This window comes from Phoca vitulina, unplaced genomic scaffold, assembly GCF_004348235.1.
Source record: "Phoca vitulina isolate PV1807 unplaced genomic scaffold, GSC_HSeal_1.0 scaffold33, whole genome shotgun sequence".
Lineage (NCBI taxonomy): Eukaryota > Metazoa > Chordata > Mammalia > Carnivora > Phocidae > Phoca > Phoca vitulina.
The window spans coordinates 18,394,276-18,416,796 of NW_022589736.1; the positions used below are offsets into that span (position 1 = coordinate 18,394,276).

At 39.9% G+C, this 22,521-nt stretch overlaps 1 protein-coding gene across 1 annotated transcript in view; it reads right to left on the reverse strand.

Annotated features, from left to right (window-relative positions):
• The window catches only part of ST8SIA6 (ST8 alpha-N-acetyl-neuraminide alpha-2,8-sialyltransferase 6), a 133,478-nt gene that overhangs the window by 21,746 nt on the left and 89,211 nt on the right, over positions 1-22,521 (reverse strand). Inside the window, exon 4 of the mRNA XM_032426042.1 lies at positions 18,081-18,167. Coding sequence (XP_032281933.1) covers positions 18,081-18,167 — 87 coding nt within the window. The remainder of the gene's footprint in view (positions 1-18,080; positions 18,168-22,521) is intronic.

Sequence of the window (22,521 nt, forward strand, 5' to 3'; positions counted from 1 at the left end):
CTGACATGTTGCCAGTGTGAGGTATGGAGTCCACCATTTGGGGTCTGGGCTCCTTCCTTACCCCGCAAGCACTCCATAAACCACAGAAAACTTAGGTGCTGCTCTGAGTGGAATAATCCACTTGCTTGAGTCCTTAATCTTGTGTTGACGTTTTGCTGGGTCAATAATAAAGCAAAGCAAAAGCAGGTTTAACAGAGTCCAACTGCACCTGCACATAAACCCAAGGACCTGGGCCAGCCCTTGAAGAGGAGCACATAGGAAGGTATCCAATCCGAAGCTGGGGTGCCAGGGCTCAGCACCCCAGAAGAAGCAGAGCTTAAGCTGAAAGTCAAAAGATGAGCAGAAGTCAGCCAGGCAGGGCAAGAGAAAGAGATGGAGGGGCAAAGACTGTTTGAGAAACAGCAAATAGGGAGTGTGAGAGCCTGCAGGAGAGAAAGAGAGAGCATGGAACATGCAAAATCCTGAATGAAATTCCATCTGGCTTGGGAGACAGGGTACTAGGTGGGGAACACTGCAGAACTATATCATGAGACATCTTATAAAAGAGACAAGGTGAACAATTTGGCCTTCTATGGGAAAGGGCAAATCACAGCAGGCCTTACGTAAGGACAAGCATTTTCAGAGTCCTTGAGGAGGACAGATTGGAGGTCTGGACAGAGGTGATGGGATCAGGCGGGAGGATACGGCAGTGGCCAGTACTATAGGTAGTCTCCAAAGATGGCCACCCTTGGCTCGTCCTTGTGCTATACGGACATGTTGCTCCTCACATCAAGAAGTGGAACCTAAGCTCCTCCCTTGAATCTGGGCTGGACTTCTGACTACTCTGACCAAGAGAATGCCGCAGATGTGGCGTTCTGGGACTCCTGAAGCTAGGTCCTAAACAGTCCTGTGGCTTCTGCCTGAGTCTCTTGGAACGTCCACTCTCTGAACACTTCCTAAGGGAACCCAGCCATCACGTTGTAAGAAGCTCAAGTCACATGCCGGGGCTCCTTTGAAGGTGGTAGAGATAGCGGGCCTCGCTTGAACTCTTATGAAAGCCCGTGTCAAGCACCAGCTGTGGGAGGGAGCCAGCTCAGATGACTCCAGCACCAGCCACCTCGAGACAGAGAGCCTATGGCCTTTGACTGAGAGCCCCCCAGCTGAGACCAGACAGCCCGTGAAACTGAAACCAGGAGAGACTATCAAGTCACTGTTTCCAGCCATCCCAAGTTCTGGAGCAGTTGATGATGCACAACAGATAACCAGAACAGCAGGTAAGAGATAACTAGACAAAGGTTAAAAGATAATTAGAGTAGCTGTATCAGTCAGGGCTCTCCAGAGAAACAGAACCACTCGTCTGTCTGTCCATCCATGTATCTACCTATGTACGGACATATGTATGTATGTACGTATGTATGTATGTATCTAAAGAAGTTTATTTTAAGGAATTGGCCCACACAGTTGTGGGGGCTGGCAAGTCTATAATCTGTAGGGCAGGACCCAGGCTGGTGATTCAGGCAAGAGTGGGGACTGCAGTCTTGAAGGAGAATCTCTTCTTTCCTGGGAAACCTGTTTTTGCTCTTCAGGACCCAGTGAGGCCTGCCCGCATGATCGAGGGTACTCTTTACTTGAAGTCAACGGATCGTAGGTGTTAACCACATCCACGAGCTACCCTCGCAGCAACACCCAGACTAGCATTTGATTAAACAGCTGAACGATGAAGCCTAGCCAAGTGGACACATAAAAGGAACCACTGCGGTAACTCAGATCAGAGTGATGGTGGGGAACAGAGAAAAGCAGATCGGTTTGACACATGTCGGAGGTGAAACTGCTGAAGTTGGCTGATTGACTAGAAAGGAGCCGGAAAGGACAAGACATCAAGGGTAGCACGCAGGTTGCTGATGCAGGCCGCTGGGAGAAGCATGGCGCTCTCCCCGACACGGGGAGGGCCCCAGCCTTTTCCTAGCGAAGCGGCGACCTTTCATCATGTTCATTCACCGTCAGGCTCATTAAGGGAAGATGGGATCACACTGCAGCCGTAGAACTGGTAGAACGAATCTAGAAGTTAGATCGTGAAAAAGCAGGGTTGTGAAGTCTGTGAAAACAGGAGAAACCTTCGAGCATCTGGCTGGCTGCCCTTCGGGAGGAGGTCTAAGCAGCGACCCGACTGACCTTTCAAGGCCCCTGCTAGGGTGCTAGTCGCATGACTGGTCCCTGCCTTTTATAAATCATCAGGTTTAAAGTCAATTGCGAATTACATAAGCGTGGAGAACACAAGTTCTAAAAATACGAAATCAACTGTTAAGACGAATGTTAAGATTTCTGAATATATTTTACTTTGTAGCCAAAAAAGAATAAAAAAGAAATCCAGGTCACTGCCCTTATGGTTCCATGCGTGAGGAGAATATAAAGAAGTCTTAATTTAACCCAAACCATTGGTGACAGAATTTATACTTCTCCTTGGTCAGATATGTTGAAGGGGAGAAAAAGGGAGGGTAAGAAACCTTTTTTTTCTTTCTTTTTTCTGGCAACATAGTTAAGATCCTGAATGAATACTCCGAGCTCTGTGAAAACCGAGTTTTATCATCATAATGGGAATCAGTGTTACGTGTAAGAGCACTAACGTGCTATTATTCTGTGAAGGACTTCCTCAGGAAAGCATTGTCAGTCTGTTCTGTTTATACCACTTTCTTTCCTAAAAGGTCTCATGATTTCATAATCTTTAACTTATGAAGCCAAATCCTAATTGTATGATTCAGTGAAAAGCGATGCACGTGTGTCCCAAAGGGCTCCTTCTGGGTGCAGGACGGAGATGGAAGGAGAGGTAAGAGGCCTAAGAGGCCGGCTCAGCTCACAGTCCTGTAATGAGCCTGATCCAGATGCACAAATGGGCCCTAAGTGCTCCTGGAGAGCCACTAAAGGTCAACCCACATCTCAGGCGCCTCTCCAGGATAGCACTCAGGGCTCACGGTGGAATCCATCCCCTTCTGCTTTCTGTCTTCAGCCCCCAACTCAGCTTCTGTTTCTGCCTGGCCTCGGGGAACTGTGCACTCATTTTCTTGCTTTTTTGCAGCTTTTCCCCAAGTTCTGACTTTTCATCTCTGCCCTCTGGCTTCACCCAACAGATAAGAATTATGCAGTCCCACCCTGAGCTCGTTACCCTTATTCAGTCCCAATCGGGGGGCTAAGTAATCTGGAGGAAGGGCAGAATGTGTAACTCTGCTCTGTCTATCATCAGGCTGATTAATTCTCAGGCAACTCAGTCATTCCTGGTGAGACATCAGAGGATGTTACCATGTTACCAAAGAGAGGGAGACAAGCCATGGACTGTTCATTCAAAAGTAAGTCCTTTTCTGCTGCAAATAATGCACAGGAAGATTATAACCTAGAAAGTTGAAGCTTAGTATTTTCTGCTCTGTGTGACCTATTTTCCATCATGAAAAGATCAAAGAAAGTTCAAATAGAATAAACTAAATAGGAAATGCTGGTCCTTATCAAACGCATGGGAAATCCACATGAAATGCATCACAAGAGCGAAACTCAGGCTTAGAAATGTTTACATGTCTCCGTAGGCGGAGGATTGGGACTGGGACTGTTCCAGTTTTACTGCCACTCGTGGACTTGTTGTAGGTATTACAAATGGCAAGAGCTTAAGCTATTTTTAGTAGAATATTAATTGCAAGCTAGACAGATATTAAACTGAAAATAATAATAGCTATCATGTACTGAGACTTTAACATATCATAGACTCTGTATTTTGCATGCTGAATATTCATAAAAACTCACAGAGGAAGGTATTTTCTCCATTTTACTGATAGAGAGACTGGCTGGAAGAAGTGGCTTAGCCTAAGAGTGATAGTGCTGATACCACAAATAGCATTCTGCTCTAATAGTCCCTGCCAAAGGCGCCTTTAAGATATTCTAGTGGGGACTCGGCCATTCACAGAGGAGACCGGATTTAAACTAAAATGAAAGGCTGTGGGAAACAAACAGTAAAGGTCAATGATAAGATGCATGGAGCCAGCCTGAAGCGGAGCATGGGCTTCTGAGCTCAGAAACCTGACGATGCTTTCCAACCCCCACTTCCTATACTGAGACTTGACCCAGTTTTAGAACCATCTAGAAAGCCTCTTGGTTCCTCCTGATGAAAATATTTTCCAAGATGATTATTTTGCACTTTATAAAACACATGGGTGATGGATTAGCCAGGTCTACAAAGTAATCACACACACACACACACAAAATGGAAACTCTTACTTGGGATCAAGGCTACGGAGGAGAATGCATTATAGGATGGACAGCAACAATGACCTCATCAGCTTGTTCAGGGAAGGAGCTTCCTGAGGAAGGGATGATTGACGGGGGATCTGAAAGATGAGTACACATGAACTGGGGGAGGCGGGGGAGGCAGAAGGGATGGCACTGGAAGGACTCTGTGGCTGAAGGTACGTGTGAGTTAGTAAAAGGCCAACAAGATGGGTGAGAAGAAATGCGGTGTGCAGAGAGGCTGGAGGAGTGGGTAATGGTCCTGCAACACAGGGCCTTGAGGGAGCTCAGTTTTGGTTTTGAAAGCAATAAAAAAAAAATCACCAACAGATTCCAAACTGGGGAGGCGAGTGGTGAGCATGGCAGAAGCAAGATGTGACCATAGACCCTAGTCCCATTCAGAAGACTCCATCTGGCTCTGTGTAGAGGGCGGTCCTCAGGAGGGGCAATGATGAAGCCCCAAGAGCGCACCCAGCCACGGTCAGTGCTGCAATGCCTGCCATGGGGGGGGGGGGGTCCACATTCTAGAGCGAGATTCCTAAAATACAATGGGGACTTGAGGGTGGATGGGTAGGGGGATGAGGAGGAAGGAGTCTAGAGAACAAAAGGAGTGGCACAGAAATCAAGTATGAGACTCTTTCAAGGAATGAGGAATGGTCTAGAATGTCAGAAGATTGGTAAGAGGTGAGAGGTCAAGCAAAATGGGAATGGAAAATGCCTTCTGGGTTTGGCAGTGTGGGGTTGCTGCTGACCACAGGTGAAATGGGGTAGTTAAAGAGGTGGGTGGAAGGCAGAGCGAGTACAGCTCACGCTTTCCAGGGTTTGGAGGAGAAAGAGTCTTTGTGTGAGAAGGGAAATGAAAAACAAAATCGAGATGGCCCGCAAAAATACTGAACAGTACATCAAAAACTAATGATGTACTGTATGGTGACTAACATAACATAATAAAAATAAAAGAAAAAGAAAAAAAACTAATGATGTACTATACAGGAACTAACTGAACATAATAAAATAAAATAAAGTAAAATACTGTGATTTTAGAATCAATTGGCTCACAATGAATGTCGGTTTTAAACTGAAAGAATAGTTTGTATCATTAAAAATACAATGATCTAAGAATTCCAGTGATTCACAGGGCTTCCAAAGGCCTTAAAACATTCCATTTCAGCCCCAGCAGATCAGAAGAATTAAGGGCTTCAAACAGTCCTTCTTTCTAGCAACATGTCTATATGTGAATTAAAACAGAGCTGTCCATGAGATTGAACTCGCTGCCCGGAGCACTAGGAGAAATTCCAGAAGCCCAGAGGGTATCTGCGGTTAGTCGGTGTGGTTATCAGACTGAAAGGTATGATGGGGGTATTGATAGTTACCCCTAGTTCGGACTGACACTGATCACACAGAGGAGTTTTGTCTTCAAATCCCCAGCTCTCTTATACAATTAAAAAGGTGCAGTGGACTCTACATTTGGAATTAGAAAATCAGACATGGGTGGTCGTCCTTAATGAATCCAGTTAGATATAGAATAGAAGGCAAGGGGTTCAGAAAAGCCCATCCACTAATCATTCACACCTTAGCGTGAATTAGTGCATGGCATTTCAGTGGCGATCTCGCACAGAGAAACTGGAGTTTTGAGGAAGGATGAGGGAGACAAGATTTGGGAACGTGGAAACTTGATACTGCACGGTGCATCTGAACCCCGGAGGCTTTGCTCTGCAAAGTAAGAGAGAAGCAAAGAAGCTTTACAGAATATCAGAAAAGGGAGGTAGGGGGGAACCCGGGCCCCTGATGCAGAGGGGAGGTTCAATACCTTCTGAAATATATATGAAATGTAAAATGAATGAACGCTTCCCATACTTGGCCATTTTGCTGAAGGTTCATTCTAGCTCTACCTCAGCCCTCTCAAAGTGCTGCTTCATAACCTGGCAGCTGGAGAAAAAGCCAATAGGATATGTGATCCAACGTTCAATATGGGATCAATATGAGTCTCAGGCTAAGGAAGAGAATAAATAAAGACGAAATTCAGTCGGCAACTCAGATGACTGAGTTTTTCTCTTACTAGCTAATGTGTGCACTGATATGTTTAAGCTGATGAAAGACCAGCCCATCTATCTGAGTAGAATATAAGAACCAAATATAAAAGAATATGATTACCAAAGCCCATGACAGGAAGACAACTGAAACTCGGAAGTAAAGGAGTGCTGTTGGAACACTGGAGAAATATCTATTCACTGGGACATCATACTAGAGTTTAAACAATGTAAAGAACCAACGAAGACAGTGTAAGCAGTGTAATAAGGAACAGAGGGTTTGAAAGGCGGGGCAGCCTAAAAGGATGCTTATCTGACTCAGGTTCAGAAAGCAATACGGTTGATACTGAGTACAACTTGAAAGGTAAGTTTCGAAGCAAAATTTAGAAGATTGGTGAATCTTATGTGGGTTTGATGACTTTTTACGGCAAGGTTTGTATTCTGAAAACTAAGACAGGAACTACTCCCTAAATGTACAAGAGCCAGTTTCTATTGTTAAATACAGCAGGTGTAATGACACGGTGTGGTTTTTTGTTGCTTCTCTAAATGCACGGGCATGCTGTATGGCATGACAAATAGAAGATGATATGACAGGATATTAATGGTGAAAAATGTTCCCGATGCAGAGGAAACGAGAAAAAAGAAGCTTTTTCAATCTGACAACTGACCCAAAACACCTATCATAAAGTCCACACATCTTCTTAACTTAAAAAAAAAAAAATATGTATTGCTTTGAGCTGTCCTCACAGTCACCCTGTATGAATCATAAACAGCATGCCTTTGAGGGGCATGAGGAGGAGGGGAACAGTGGCTCAGAAAAATGAACATGGTTTTGTATAATCAAAAGAAACCCCTAATAGAGAAGGCTCCTGGTTCTCTCCACGAAATCTGTGCTACAAAACAAAATGCCTGGGATAGACTAACATTCAGTAAATGAAGAAAAAAAAAAAGACTACATGGAAAAAAAAAAGTGTAAGCTTGTGACATACTGACCAAAATCAAACCATAACCATTGCTTTTGGAGAAATATTTCAGAAATTAGTTGGAAGCTTTGTTGGTTAAACTAAGTCTGGTTGCTCAGTCCTATGATTTCTCGAAAAACATTGATTAATTTATCCATCTATTCATATGAAGAATTTATATCCTTTCACAAAACTAAATCTTTAAATGGCACTGTTTCAGTCATGTAATTATCATGTAGTAAGAAAATAATATTAACATATGTGATATAAGGTAAGTTGATTTTGTTCATCGCTCTATTTTTGTCCAAGGAACTCTAATAAAAATGAAAGTAACACATTGGCTGATATTTTAGAAAACTCAATAAATCTACTGATACAACATCGGAACCTTTTCTTATATATCCCACACAAGAAAAACAAAGGAGTAACTTTCAAGAAATTTTAATCTAATTAAACCAGAGGGGATAATTCCAGATTTAAGAATATTGCTACCAGGCGATAGTTATCTGTAACAAAGTAATCAGACACAAAATACCTGTTTTACAAGTAATTTGAAAGGCATCTCATTTGCATGAGTCTTAAAATAAACGTGTGCATTTACATAATAGCACTGTTTTCTGCCACTAAACTTTCAGTAAATATGTGACTGATAATATTCAGTCATTTTGGTTTCAGACTCACATCCACAAAACCCAGGGACATTTAAAGAAATCAAAGGGCATTAGAGGATCTGAAAGAAACTAAAAACAAAATAATAACAAATAATAGCATGAGTATTTACGGGGGGGGGGGGGGGGAAGTAAAATGAAAATTCAGCACTGTTGCTTTGTGTACCTATTAGTTTTCCATAATTGATCATACAAATGAATACAGATCTTTTAAGTAAGAAGACAGTTCATGAAAGCTAATGCAGTAATGGCCACACCAGTTCCCAGGGAATCTAGTACTAATTACTGAAGCTCAAAGGTCTTCTGCTGGGATAAAACCTGCCTACCAAAAGTTCCCAGAGCTTCGCAAAGGAGTTTTCAAGGGTGAAGTGGAGGAAGTAAAGAAAGAGAAGTAGGGAGCATTTCATATTATCATGTTTAATTTGGATTTAAGCATGTTGGTATGATTCTCAAATACGTGAGTATCCTGCTGAAGCACAGGATTATCCATCAGTTTCTAAAAATGCCAGGGAGAGAATGTGAAGAGCAGTAATTCCTCAAACTGAAATCCAGGTTTGATTTTCCACAAATTTATTATATGTGTATCAACTCATGCTTGGGGGAAAAAATGTAAGAGGAAGATCAATTGATTTTAAAAGCAGAAGGCAGACAGCTCAACATTCTTAACTCTGTACAGCTCTATGTAAATGAAATTAGATGCCAAGAGAAAGATAGAAGGTAGGACATCTTCAACTCTTGCTTATGAAATCCCTCTTTAGCTTCAACTAGGATCTTGCAGAAATGCAATTCATAACCGAAACTGAGATTGTCCAGATGACAGGGAGGGATACGTCTGCGTTAGGGCCACACCGAAGCTTATGGTCATCACATTTACAGGGAAGATGAAACAAGCAATATAATCCCGAAGCAAACAGAGCCTCAGGTCTGGAAGTGTTCTTAGAAATACTGTAGTCCATTCTGGGGGTCCTAGACTCCTTGAGAAGCAGATGGAAATCAGGGATCTTTTTTCCTGGAAACATGTACAAAATTTCAGATACAGCTTCAAGAACTTCAAGGAACCACTCACATGGACCTCAGATGTTTTTCTAAGAAAGGCAGAGAGAAGCCAGGGACTTGAACCCGAGGCTACAAGTTCTTAGACTCATGATGAAGTGCTGAGTGAAAAAAGGCTTAGAAATCGGTAAAAGGAGGACAAACACTGGCAAGTGGGGACGGGGGGAATGCTGAGAAGATAGGCTTTTCGAGGGCCACATTTTTTATTAAGTTTTTAAATCTACTATAGTTAACATAGTGTTATATTTGTTTCAGGTGTACAACATATTGATTCAATAATTCTATACATTACTCACTGCTCCTCAAAATAAATTTACTCCTTAATCCTCATCACCTACTGCCCCCCCTCTTGCCTCCCCTCTGGTAACCATCAGTTTATTCTCTATAGTTAAGAGTCTGTTTTAAGGGTTGTCTTTCTTCCCCTTTCTTTGTTTTGTTTCTTAAATTCCACATATGAGTGAAATCATATGGTACTTGTCCTTCTCTGACTGACTTATTTCACTTAGCATTATACTCTCTAGCTCCATCCATGTTGATGCAAATGGCAAGATTCCATTTTTCTTTATAGATGAATAATATTCCATTGTATATATATGTATACCACTTCTTTATCAATTCATCAGTTGACGGAGACTTTGGTTGCTTCCATCATTTGGCTATTGTAAAGAATGCTGCAATAAACATAGGGTTCTATATATCCTTTTGAACTAGTGTTTTCATATTCTTTAGTGTGATTACTGGATCACAAGGTAGTTCTATTTTTAACTTTTTGAGGAACCTCCTTACTGTATTCCACAGAGGCTGCACCAGTTTGGATTCCCACCAATGATTCACAAGAGTTCCTTTGTCTCCACATCCTCTTGTGTTTTTTATTTTAGCCATTCTGACAGGTGTGAGGTAGTAGTTCTGTAGTTCTGATTTGCATTTTCCTTGATGGTGTGTGATGCTGAGCATCTTTTCATGTGTCTGTTGGCCATCTGGATGTCTTCTTTGGAGAAATGTCTATTCATGTCTTCTGCCCATTTTTTAATTGGATTATTCATTTTTGGGGTGTTAAGTTGTATCAGTTCTTTAAAAATATTTTGGATACTAACCCTTTATTGAATATGTCATTTGCAAATATCTTCTCCCATTCTGTAGGTTGCCTTTTAGTTTTGTTGATTTTATTTACTTTGATATGCACAAGCTTTTTATTTTGATGAAGTCCCAATAGTTTATTTTTTACTTTGTTTCCTTTGCTTCAGGAGACATTATCTAAAAAGAAGTTGTGAAGTTGTTACCACCACTGTCAAACAGGTTACTGCCTGTGTTCTCCTCTAGGATTTTTATGGTTTCAGGACTCACATTTAGGTCTTTAGTCCATTTTCAGTTTATTTTTGTGTATGGTGTTAAGAAAGTGGTTCAGTTCATTCTTTTGCATGTAGCTGTCCCATTTTCCCAAAACCATTTGTTAAAGAGACCTTTTCCCATTGCATATTCTTGCCCCTTTTGTCGAAGATTAACTGACCGTATAGTTGTGGGTTCATTTCTGGGCTTTCTATCTTGTTCCACTGATGTGTGTGTCTATTTTTATGCCAATACCATACTGTTTTGTTTGCTACAGCTTCGTAGTATACCTTAAAATCTGGGATCATGATATCTCCAGCTTTGCTTTTCTTTTTCAAGACTGTTTTGGCTAGGGGTGCCTGGGTGGCTCAGTCATTAAGCGTCTGCCTTTGGCTCAGGTCATGATCCTGGTGTCCTGGGATCGAGCCCCGCATCGGGCTCCCTGCTCGGCGGGAAGCCTGCTTCTCCCTCTCCCTCTCCCACTCCCCCTGCTTGTGTTCCCTCTCTCGCTGTGTCTCTCTCAAATAAATAAAATCTTAAAAAAAAAAAAAAAAAGATTGTTTTGGCTATTTAGGGTCTTTTGTGATTCCATACAAATTTTAGAATTATTTGTTCTAGCTTTGGTGCAACTGTAAATGGAACCTTCCTAATTTCTCTTTCTGTTGCTTATTAGTGTATAGAAATGCAATGGATTTCTATACATTGATTTTGTATCCTGTGACCTTACTGAACTTACTAGTTCTAGTAGTTTTTTGGTAAAGTCTTTAGCATTTTCCATATGTAGTATCATGTCATCTGCATATAGTGAAAGTTTTACCTCTTCCAAATCAGTAAATCTGGATGCCTTTTATTTCTTTTTGTTGTCTGATTGCTGTGGCTAGGACTTCTAGTACTATGTCAAATGCCAAATAAAAATGGTGAGAGTGGACATCCTTGTCTTGTTCCTGACCTTGGAGGAAAAGCTCTGTTTTTTTACCATTGAGTATGATGTCTGCTGTGGGTTTTTCATACATGGCCTTTATTATGTTGAGGTATGTTCTCTCTAAACCTACATTGTTGAGGTTTTTATCATGAATAGATGTTGTACTTTGTCAAATACTTTTTCTGCATCTATTGAAATGATCATATGGTTTTTATACTTTCTCTTATTGATGTGATATATATCACATTAACTGATTTGCAAATATTGAACCATCCTTATAACCCAGGAATAAGTCCCACTTGATCATGATGAACGATTTTTTTTTTAAATGTATTGTTGGATTCGGTTTTAGTATTTTGTTGAGGATTTTTGCATCTACGTTCCTCAGGGATATTGGTCTGTAGTTCTCTCTCTCTTTTTTAGTGTTTCTATCTGATTTTGGTATCAGGGTAATGCTGGCCTCATAGAGTGAATTTGGAAGTTTTCCTTCCTCTTCCGTTTTTTAGAATACCTTGAGAAGAATAGGTATTAACTCTTCTTTAAAGGTTTGGTAGAATTCACCTGGAAGCCATCTGGTCTTGGACTTTGTTTATTGGAAGTTTTTTGACTACTGATTCAATTTCATCGCTGGTAATTGGTCTGTTCAAATTTTCTATTTCTTCTGATTCCATTTTGGGAGGTTATATGTTTCTAGAAATTTATCCAATTGTTCTAGGTTGTCTAATTTCTTGGCATATAATTTTTCATAATATTCTCTTACAATTCTTTGTATTTCTGTGGTGTGGTAGTTACTTCTCTTCTTTCATTTCTGATTTTGTCTATTTGATTCCTCTTTGTTTGTTTGTTTTATGAGTCTGGCTAAAAGTTTATCAGTTTTGCTGATCTTTTCCAAGAATCAGCTCCTGGTTTTATTGATCTGTTCTATTGTGTGTGTGTGGTTTTCTGTTTTGTTTTGTTTTGTTTCTACTTCATTTATTTCTGCTCTATTTTTATTATTTCCTTCCTTCTTCTACTGCTTTTGGGTTTTGTTTGTTGTTCCTTTTCTAGCTCCTTTAGGTGTATGGTTAGATAGTTTGAGATTTCTCTTGCTTCTTAAAGTAGGCCTACAGTGCTCTAAACTTCCCTCTGAGAACAGCTTTTGCTGCATCCCAAAGATTTTGGACTGTTGTGTTTTCATTTTCATTTGTCTCCATGTATCTTTTTATTTCCTTTTTGATTTCTTGGTTGACCCATTCATTGTTTAGTAGCATGTTATTTAGCCTCCATGTACATGTTCTCTTTCCAGATTTATTCTTGTGGTTGATTTCTAGTTTCATAGCAGTGTGCTCAGAAAAGATGCACAGTGTGACTTCAGTCTTTTTTGAATTTGTTGAGACTTGTTTTGTGGCCTAATATGTGATCTCTTCTGGAGAATATTCCATGTGCACTTGAAAAGAATGTGTATTCTACTGTTTTAGGATGGCATGCTCTGAATATATCTGTTAAATCCATCTGGTCCAGTGTGTGATTCAAAGCCACTGTTTCCTTATTCATTTTCTGTTTGGATTATCTGTCCATTGATGTAAGTGGGGTGTTAAAGTTCCCTACTATTATTGTATTACTATCAATTACTTCCTCTATGTTTGTTACTAACTGCTTTAAGTATTTGTGTTCTCCCATGTTGGGTTCATACATATTTACAACTGTTACATTTTCTTGTTGGATTGTCTATCCCCTTAATGATTATATGGTGTCCTTCTTGGTCTCTTGTTATAGTCTTTGTTTTAAAATCATCTTATCTGATATAAGTATCGGTACCCTGGCTTTCTTTTCAAATCCATTTGCATGATAAATGCTTCCCCATCCCTTCACTTACAATGTGCATGTGTCTTTAGGTCTGAAATGAGTCTCTTATAGGCAGCATATAGATAGGTCTTGTTTTTCTATTTAGTTACCCTTTGCCTTTTGATTGGAGCATTTAGTCCATTTATATTCAAAGTAATTATTGATAGGTATGTATTATTGCCATTTTGTTACTTGCTTTATGGTTGGCTTTCTTTAATGATATACTTGGATCCCTTTCTCTTTATTTTTTTGCATATCTATTACTTGTTTTTGATTTCTGATTACCATTCAGTTTGCATATAACATGTTCTGTATATAGCATATTAAGTTGATGGTCACTTATGTTTGAACCCATCATTTACTCCTCTCTCCCCACACTAGGTATATGATGTCATACTTCACATCCTTTTATTGCTTGAGTCCCTTGACTGATCTTTATGGATATAATTTTTCTTACTGTTTTTATGCTTCCTACTTCCCTTACTCTTGCTTGTGGTCTTTCCTTTCCACTCAAAGGGTCCCCTTTAACATTTCTTGTAGGGCTACTTTAGTGGTTATGAATTCCTTTAACTTTAGTTTGTCTGGGAAACTCTATCTCTCCTTCTATTCTGACTGATAGCTTTGCTGGATAGAATATTCTTGGTTTCAGATTTTTTCCTGTCAGCACTTTGAATACATCATGTCACTCCCTTCCATACAGGGCCATAGTTCTTACAGAAGCCAGCTCTAGGCTACACTCACCTTTTTTTCTTCAGGAAAGTCCAATTTCTCTTAACACTTATAGTAAGGAAATGTCTTCTACATCTGGCTGTCCTGGTGTCTGCTTGACCGCAGCCTGCTCAACATGGACTTATCTTCTCAAAAGCAATCTCCCTTTGAAGTCTGTCTGCTTTTCACTAGCACTACTATTATCCCAATCAAACAGACTCAAAATCTCACATTTGTCTTCAATTCTCTTTTTCTTCTTCCATTTGAAACCTAGGAATCAAAAAGCAACCAAGTCCTGCCAATGCTTCTGTCATGTCTACTGCATCCATTTATTGGGTTCCCTCTTTCTGATGGGCACTGGAGATACAAAGATAAGGAAGACACACCATGCTGCCAAAGAGCTCACTGTCAAGTGTCCCTTCCTTGATATTTTTATAGCTACCACTGATGTTCTAGATGTTCATCATTCTACAGTATCTTTCTACAGCCAGCCCCTGACCGCTCTGGCTTTCTTCAGTCTATTCACTCCCTCCTAAGACTCCAATTCACATAACATTTTTCTGACCAGATACATTCCCTGAAATGATAAATTCATCATGTAATACCCTTGCGAGGAATATCTCCACGAGGTTCTGGTATCTACAGGAAATCTGTTGTCTCTTCTCAGATCATCAGAGCTCTGTGTGTCCCGGGCTCACCCCTATCTACCTGCACGTCTTCCCTTTAACCCAAGTACCCTTCAGTACAGGTCCCTGCTCCAGTGAAGCTGGTCCTGAAACTGACTGATGTTTACTCTGGACCCCATCACCCCTCCCTTTACACTCATCCTCCAAGTCACGGTTCAGTCCTGTCTCTTTCCACAAAATGTTTCAAGAAATTTTATATCCCACACTGACCATGCATTGATATATTACAGTATTTATATAAATCACTCATTTTGACACTAAATCATAAGTATTCATAGTTTTATTTTTTGTCTTTCCAAACACTACAATTTCTTTGAGGTTGGTAAGAAAACTTTGTGTTTTTCTTATGTACTTTCAGATGTCCATTCATTTGAAATATATTTACTGAGGTCCTACTCTTGTGCCCTGCACTATACCAAGCTGAGAGGGTCTACTGTGCTTTAATGTAGTAAAACCCTAAACAGATATTTGTTGATAAACAAAATTCATCCCCTCTGCTAGCAAGCGGCATATTTATTTAAGAAAAATAACTCTTAAAAGCCGTCTTATTTTTAGATCATGTGGCCAAAGAAGTCCCATAATTTCCCACTAGCCCCTCAGTGTCAACTCTTGGGAGTTTAAACAATCAGGCTGGAGGAGGATTTAGAATATACTCACTTGCTCATATTCGTCAGAATTTAATGCACCTTTTGTAATTCCTGTTAAAAGGATATGATCACCTTTTTAAGGGTCACATTTTGCTCTTCTTCAACTTGGCATAAGAAGTTCACATAAAGAAAATGGAGAATTTGCCATCTTTAATAACAGGAGATGTTTCTATACTGCCAGTTTTATAAATAAGCCAGAAACTCCCCAGATTTAGCCAGCTGTATTAGTAAAAATTTAGGAAAGTGGGCAGTTTATTATTATTTAACTGCACAGACTTCTGTTGAGGGTGTACATAATTTAGTTTACAAATATGACCATAAAAAGAACATTCCAATATAATAAATATTCAAGTCAATAAATAAATGTCACCGTGACTGTTCTCTTCCATGACAACAAACAATAAGTGCTATAGTCCCAGATGTTTACTTAAATTGGCCCTGGAGGGATAGATAGGCCATGGGTAATCATCATGGTTACTGATGTACTTTTTATACCAACATGGTACTAAGGAGAAAATGGCCATTCTGTCTGCATATCATCCATGTCTACGGCTTCTAGGCAGCATAATTTGCAGCAGTGACTCTCAAGCAGCTTTGTATTTGAAGAGACTCCTGACTTATCACAAAAAAAGAAAGAAAAAAGGAAAAAAAAAACTTTAAAGAGAATTATTTTTTTTTTAATTGAACCAGACGCTGTGTAAAAATCTGCAGAGATCATGTAAGGCTGAGAATGAGGTTAACCTTCTTCAAGAAAGGATTTGCTTTTGCTTCTATCAGACATCTGGGCTTAGGGTAGATCTGAATCCAATTGAGGATGGAAATGATTCAAATCTGGGCTTCACTCATTGAGAGAATTCATCTTTCCTAGGGATTGCTGGAAGCTCTGCTCAGCCTCTCTGCCTGTCAGCCATGCTTTTGCATTCAGCAAGTTTCTTGTGAGAAAAAGCAGCCTTAAATGCAGGGCTCACCTCCCTTGGCTTCCTTCTTCTTCTGGATTTTAGTCCTGAAAATTCTCCCTGCCTTGGTAGCTTGCCAGCGCCCTCAAACAGTGCACTTCACTTAGTATACTTTGCTTATTTAGTATACTTTGTTTTCCTTGTATTATTCGCAGGAGGTATGAGCTAAGGTGATTTCACAGTTGGAAGGAGAAGCTCCTTTGGTGATTGGTATCACCCTACTTTGGTGATTGGTGTCACTACTCATTACACTTTCTAGCTGATTATCTTGGACTAATCTTTAATAGCTCAATACTTCAATATCTCCCTCTTCCTCTTTTGTCTCTTCTGTGCATGTAGAAAAGTCTCTCTAAACCAGACTCTTTGGCCACTTGTTGACCCTGTGATCATTTAAGTTACAACTGCCCATGAACTTTCTACCCAGTCTCCTGGTCACGTGGATCTCTCAAGTCTAGTCTTGAGTAGGACTATGTCTTAGTCCATCTGAGCTGCCATAACAGAACAGTATCAATGGGGATTGTTACGAACAACAGTTTATTTTCACAGTTCTGCAGGCTGGGAAGTCCAAGATCAAGGTACCGGCAGATTAGTTGTCTGGTGAGAGGCCACCTTCTAGTTCTTAGATGGCCATCTCTTAATGTGTCCTCACATAGTGGAAGGGGCACAAAGACAGTCTGGGATGTCTTACAAGGTCATCAGTCCCATTCATGAGCGCTCAGCCCTCATAACCTACTCACTTCCCAAAGTCTCCATCTCCAAACACCATCCCATTAGGAATTAGGTTTTGAATTTATGACTTTTGAGGGGACACATTCTATCTATATCAGACTATGTAGCATAAAATATCCTGGAAATTAAATACACAAGGATCCCTAACTGAAAGGTCAGTTAAGAAAGATGCTTAATGGTATCCTACAGGAAATCAACACATCCATGAGTCTACCCGACAGAAGGAAAATACTCACTTTGAGCTCTAACACAGTCAGGAATTTCCTCTTTCACTCACTGGTAGCTGGCCCAAACCCCTCTCAAACTGGCAGCAGAATTAAAAGGCAGCTGGTCCAGTGACCAGAGCATAAAGTGACCAAAGGTGAGACAAGCAGAGCCACAGCACTGTGTAAATAAGAGCTGCCCTCCCACAGTAAAGAAAGACAAGGAGCAGATACTTCTTAGAGAATCTCCAGGGAAAGCAGGCTCTTTAAGAAGGTCTTCAAAAGACTTAAGGCTTAAAGTCTGAAAATCTGAACCAGTAAAGATAAAAATATATTTCCGGACTGTAACATCATAAAATAATTTGGCACCAGACAAAACACGTGCTGAATGCCTAGCAAAGAAGGAGAATGCAGGCCAAGAGAAGCAGACAGTGTGGACCACGCAAGCACAGAGACAACTGGCCCGCTGTACGATACGACTGGGAGTAAGGGGTCCCAGAGAAGTTTCCATGCACCCCTGAAGAACAGTGTTGGGACACAATTTCTTTCTGTCCAGGTGGGCTCCACGTTATGCAAGGACAGGACATCTCTATAATCATCAACTGATAACCTGGTCTTGTCAGGTTGACGGCTCCTCCCCAGGTTATTAGCTGTAGCAACTCACACTTCTGAAGGTGGCTGGGGTTTAAGAGCTAACAAGAAACACTGGAAGGGAAAACACTGGAAGGGAAAACACAGGAAGGAACACAGTTTTTGTTTGGAAGCGATGGGACCTTGGATGAGATTTTCCCTCTATGTTTTCCAAACGTTCCAGAATGCGATCATATTTTATTCACAAACTAAATAAATAGCAAATATAAATGGTATAAAGAAGCAGCAATGTCCTCTAAAATTTCTTTTTTCAACTCAAGATTTTCTGTAATGAATCCCAATAACAGAATTAAGTTTCTATATAAGAGATGGGGAGGGAGCGCCATGTGCCTCAGGAGGGGGTCTGAAGATTAAGTCAATCTGATTGTCAGCTGGCCCCTTCTACTTTCCTTCAAACAACATGTTATTTCCCATACAAAGCAAATACACAAGACATTTTTAAATCTCGTAATATTTATGAGGAAATTCTTTACCTAAAATTCTCATATTCTTCTTCTTGTCGTTTCCACGGACAGCTCTGTATATTTCTGATAATCTGAAGATAGTCACTCTCTAAATACCTAAAAGTCAAATGCCAATAAAATTAGAAAACAGAGATCCCACATATTGCTAAACATACATATAAGTGTCCTAGAGGGCAGTTTGAGAATCTGCTCATTTTAGCTAAGTCTTTTCTGAAATAAGGTAATGTAGAAATAAGTTATTATCATACCCATTTCCAAACCACTAGGAACATAAATTTGGAAAGAATCATTATGTTGACTTAGGAACGTGTAATATGCATATATCATAAGTCAAGTCTAATATTACAGATAAACCATGACAGCACCTCAATTCACATTCATATCTTATAGCCATTTCATTTTGCTATAACTCACTGACAAACATATTTTATAGATGTTTACCATAAATATATAATTTATCATTTTTTATACTCTAAGTTGACTTATTTACCTTGGAAAATATATATAAAATTTCCCTAAAATAACCATCTTAAATTTTAATTCTGAATGGTACACTAAAAAAAACAGATTAAGTTAAGAGAGATGCTTATATATTGGCATATAAAAATCTATAGGCTCAGCAGTACAATTTTGTGGGATCCCAGTCCCCAGTAAATCTCCTTCTACCTGAAATTTCATCAGTAAGTATTAATTCCTTTAATCATAGAATAGCCTTTAGTCTTTAAGGGTTATCATTTCAAATGCAAGTACTGGGGCCCCTGGATGGCTTAGTTGGTTAAGCATCTGCCTTCGGCTCAGGTCATGATCCCAGGGTCCTGGGATCGAGCCCCACATCGGGCTCCCTGCTCTACAGGGAGCCTGCTTCTCCCTCTGCCCCACCCAGGCGCCCCCTCCCTCTGCCCCACCCACCCCCCACAGCTTGTGCTTTCTCTCTGTTTCTCTCAAATAAATAAAATCTTTAAAAAAATTAAAAAATAATAAAATAAAATAAAGTGCAAGTACCCCTTTGTGTGAATAAAAAAAAAAACCTTAAATTTTCTTTCAATTAATATCTTAGTCATTAGTTGCCTACCACTTGAGATGAAGGCTCTGCACTAAGGAGATGGAGTATGTGCAGTGGGTGGGTGGAGAAGGGAGAGGGCCATGAAAAATCCTGTCAGAAACCACTCCCCCATCTCCATCCAGCAAAATGAAGAACCTCCAAAGCTTCGCTCTGAAAGAGCTATTTGTTATAGGTAGGGTAAGGTCATCAACCAAGTAACTCCTCTCCCTCTGAAGTTTACCTATCTTTTGGGTATCTCTGTCTTCAATGTGCCACCACAAATTAAAAAAAAAATATATATATATATATATATATATATTTTTCCCCTTGGCTGCTGTTGGCCCAGCTAAGAAAATTCTGAAAATCTTGAAAGACTGTTATATACTAAAGGAGAAGCAAAGCCAAAAGCTGTCACAGGAGAGGTTAAAAATAGTTTTACTTGTATACAGGCTTCCAACCTTAACAGATTCACCTCATTCCCATGGGTATTAAGACTTGTCCAAGTATGCCAAGGAGCCTGAGAAATCTATATCCTCTACCTCCAAAGCGTTGTCTAAATGTGATACTCCCCAGCTGGAGCAAATATTACCTGTCTCCACATGGTAGGGGAAACCCAGAGACTCTGCAAGTATTAAGCTCAAAAAAAAAAAAAAAAGAAAGAAAAAGAAAGAAGGAAGGAAGGAAGGAAAGAAAGAAAGGAAAGGAAAGGAAAAAGGAAGAAAGGAAGAAAGAAGAAAGAGAGAGAGAAAGAAAGAGAGAGAGAGAGAAAGCAAGCAAGCAAGCAAGCAAGCAAGCACATCCAGCAACCTACCCAAGGCTCTCTCAATTTCTGGCTCTTCAGGAGAGACATGACATGGTGCCTATGCTCTCATGTCTGGAGAGTCTTGTCTACCACCATGGCATGGTTTTTAATCATTTCATCATATTCAAAACAGGACACTATGTGTACCAGGGTTTCTCAGGCAAAGTAACAGAAGAATTGCTATCTCGTAGGAAGGGAAAAATGAAGGGGGGGATATCAGAAGGGGAGATGAACCATGAGAGACTATGGACTCCGAAAAACAAACTGAGGGTTTTAGAGGGGAGGGGGGTGGGGGGATGGGTTAGCCTGGTGATGGGTATTAAAGAGGGCACGTTTCATGGAGCACTGGGTGTTATATGCAAACAATGAATCATGGAACACTACATCAAAAACTAATGATGTAATGTATGGTGATTAACATAACATAGTAAAATTTTAAAAAAAACTAAAAATGTAATGTATGACTAACATAACATAATAAAATTAAATTAAAAAAAAAAGAATTGCTATCTCACAAAGCTCATTGAAAGAGAAAATGAAAAGAGAGAAGCCAAATACAAATATCTTCTCATTAAATCAATGACAATGGCAACTGTATGTGAAGTCATCAAGATAAAGCATAACATAAAAAGTAGAGGAAGTATGAAATTACTATCCTCTCCTAAAAACTAAATGTGTCAGAGTTTGAAGTTTTCTTTAAATGCCATTTGTTGGGTGAAAAAGAAACTAAATTTCTCATGATGTACAGCTAAGACAGATTAGTGAACTTGAAGACAGAGCAGTAAAAACTATTGAAAATGCGACATAAAAAGAAACAAAAGATTGAGTGAAAAAGTTACAATCACACAGCTGTGAGACAACCCTGAATGGCTAATATATGGGAAATTATGACCCAGAAAGACAGAAAAGACAAACAATTTTTTTCAAAAAATTATGGTGGCAAATTTTCCAAATGAGAAGTATAAACCCACAGATCCAAAAAGCTCGACAAACTGAAAATACAAGATACGTTTAAAAAAAAAACCAAAAACTAGAAGTGCCTGGGTGGCTCATTCAGTTAAGCACCCGATTTAGGATTTCTGCTTAGGACATAATCTCAGGGTCAGGAGATTGAGCCCAGAGTAGAACTCCATGCTCAGTGGGGAGTCTGCTTGAGGATTTCTCTCTCTCTCCCTCTTCCTCTGTCCCCCCACTTGTGCAAGTCTGCTCTCTAAATGCATAAATAAATAAACAAATCTTAAAAAAAACTACACAAGGGGCACCTGGGTGGCTCAGTCGGTTAAGCGACTGCCTTCGGCTCAGGTCATGGTCCTGGAGTCCCGGGATCGAGTCGCGCATCGGGCTCCCTGCTCAGCAGGGGGTCTGCTTCTCCCTCTGACCCTCCTCCCTCTTGTGTTCTCTGTCTCTCATTCTCTCTCTCGCAAATAAATAAATAAAATCTTAAAAAAAAAAAAACTACACAAAACACACAATAATAAAATTTCTTTAAACCAGTGATAAAGAAAAAATCTTAAAAGTAGTTAGAGAAAAGACAGGTGCCTGGGTGGCTCAGTCAGTTAAGCAACTGCCTTCGGCTCAGGCCATGATCCCGTGGTCCTGGGATTGAGCCCCACGTAGGGCTCCCTGCTCAGCGGGGAGTCTGCTTCTCCCTCTCCCTCTGCCCTCCCCTCCCCCGCCCACTCAAGTTCACTCTCTCTCTCAAATAAGTAATCTTTTTTTAAAAAGTAGAGAAAAGAAACATACATAGAAACAAACTAAGATTACAGCAGACTTGTCAGAAACAATGCAAATCAGAAGGCATGGAACAAACCATTAAAATAAAGAACATCATTTAGGGGGACTGTCAACCTAGATTTCTACAGTCAGCAAACCATTCAAAAAATGAGGGCAAAACAGGGACTTTCTCAGACATACAAAGGCTGAAAGAATTCATACCGGCAAACCTGCAGGAGAAGGAATGCTAACAGAGTCCTTCAGGCACCTGAAGAAAAAGGAAACTGGAGTAAATCTGGCTCGATGCAAAGTAACGAAGAACACTAGAAATGGTAAATATGTAAATATTTACAAAAGATTTTCTTCTTTTTCTACATCTCTTTAAAAAATAATTGACAGTTTAAAGTAAATATAATAATAATATATTGGGGAGTTTATAACATATATAGAAATCAATGCCTGACAACTACAGAACAAAGACCAGAAAGGGGAATGATATAAATCACTTTGAAAGCAGACTGTGATGACAAAAGATGTATGCAGTTGACCTTTAAATAACACAGGGGTTAGTGGTCTTGACCCCCTGTGCAGTCAAAAATCCACATATAACTTTTGACTCCGAAAAAATGTAATTACCAATAGTCTACTATTGACCAGGAGCCTTACCAATAACATAAACAGCCAATTAACACATATTTTGTATGTTAATTTGTATGTATTATATACTATATTCTTACAATAAGGTAAGCTAGAGAAAAGACAAAGTTATTCAAAAAGTCATAAGGAAGAGAAAATACATTTATAGTACTATACTATAAAAACTCCATGTGTAAGTGGACCCATGCAGTTCAAACCTATTTTGTTTAAGGGAAAACTATACTGTTCACTAAAAG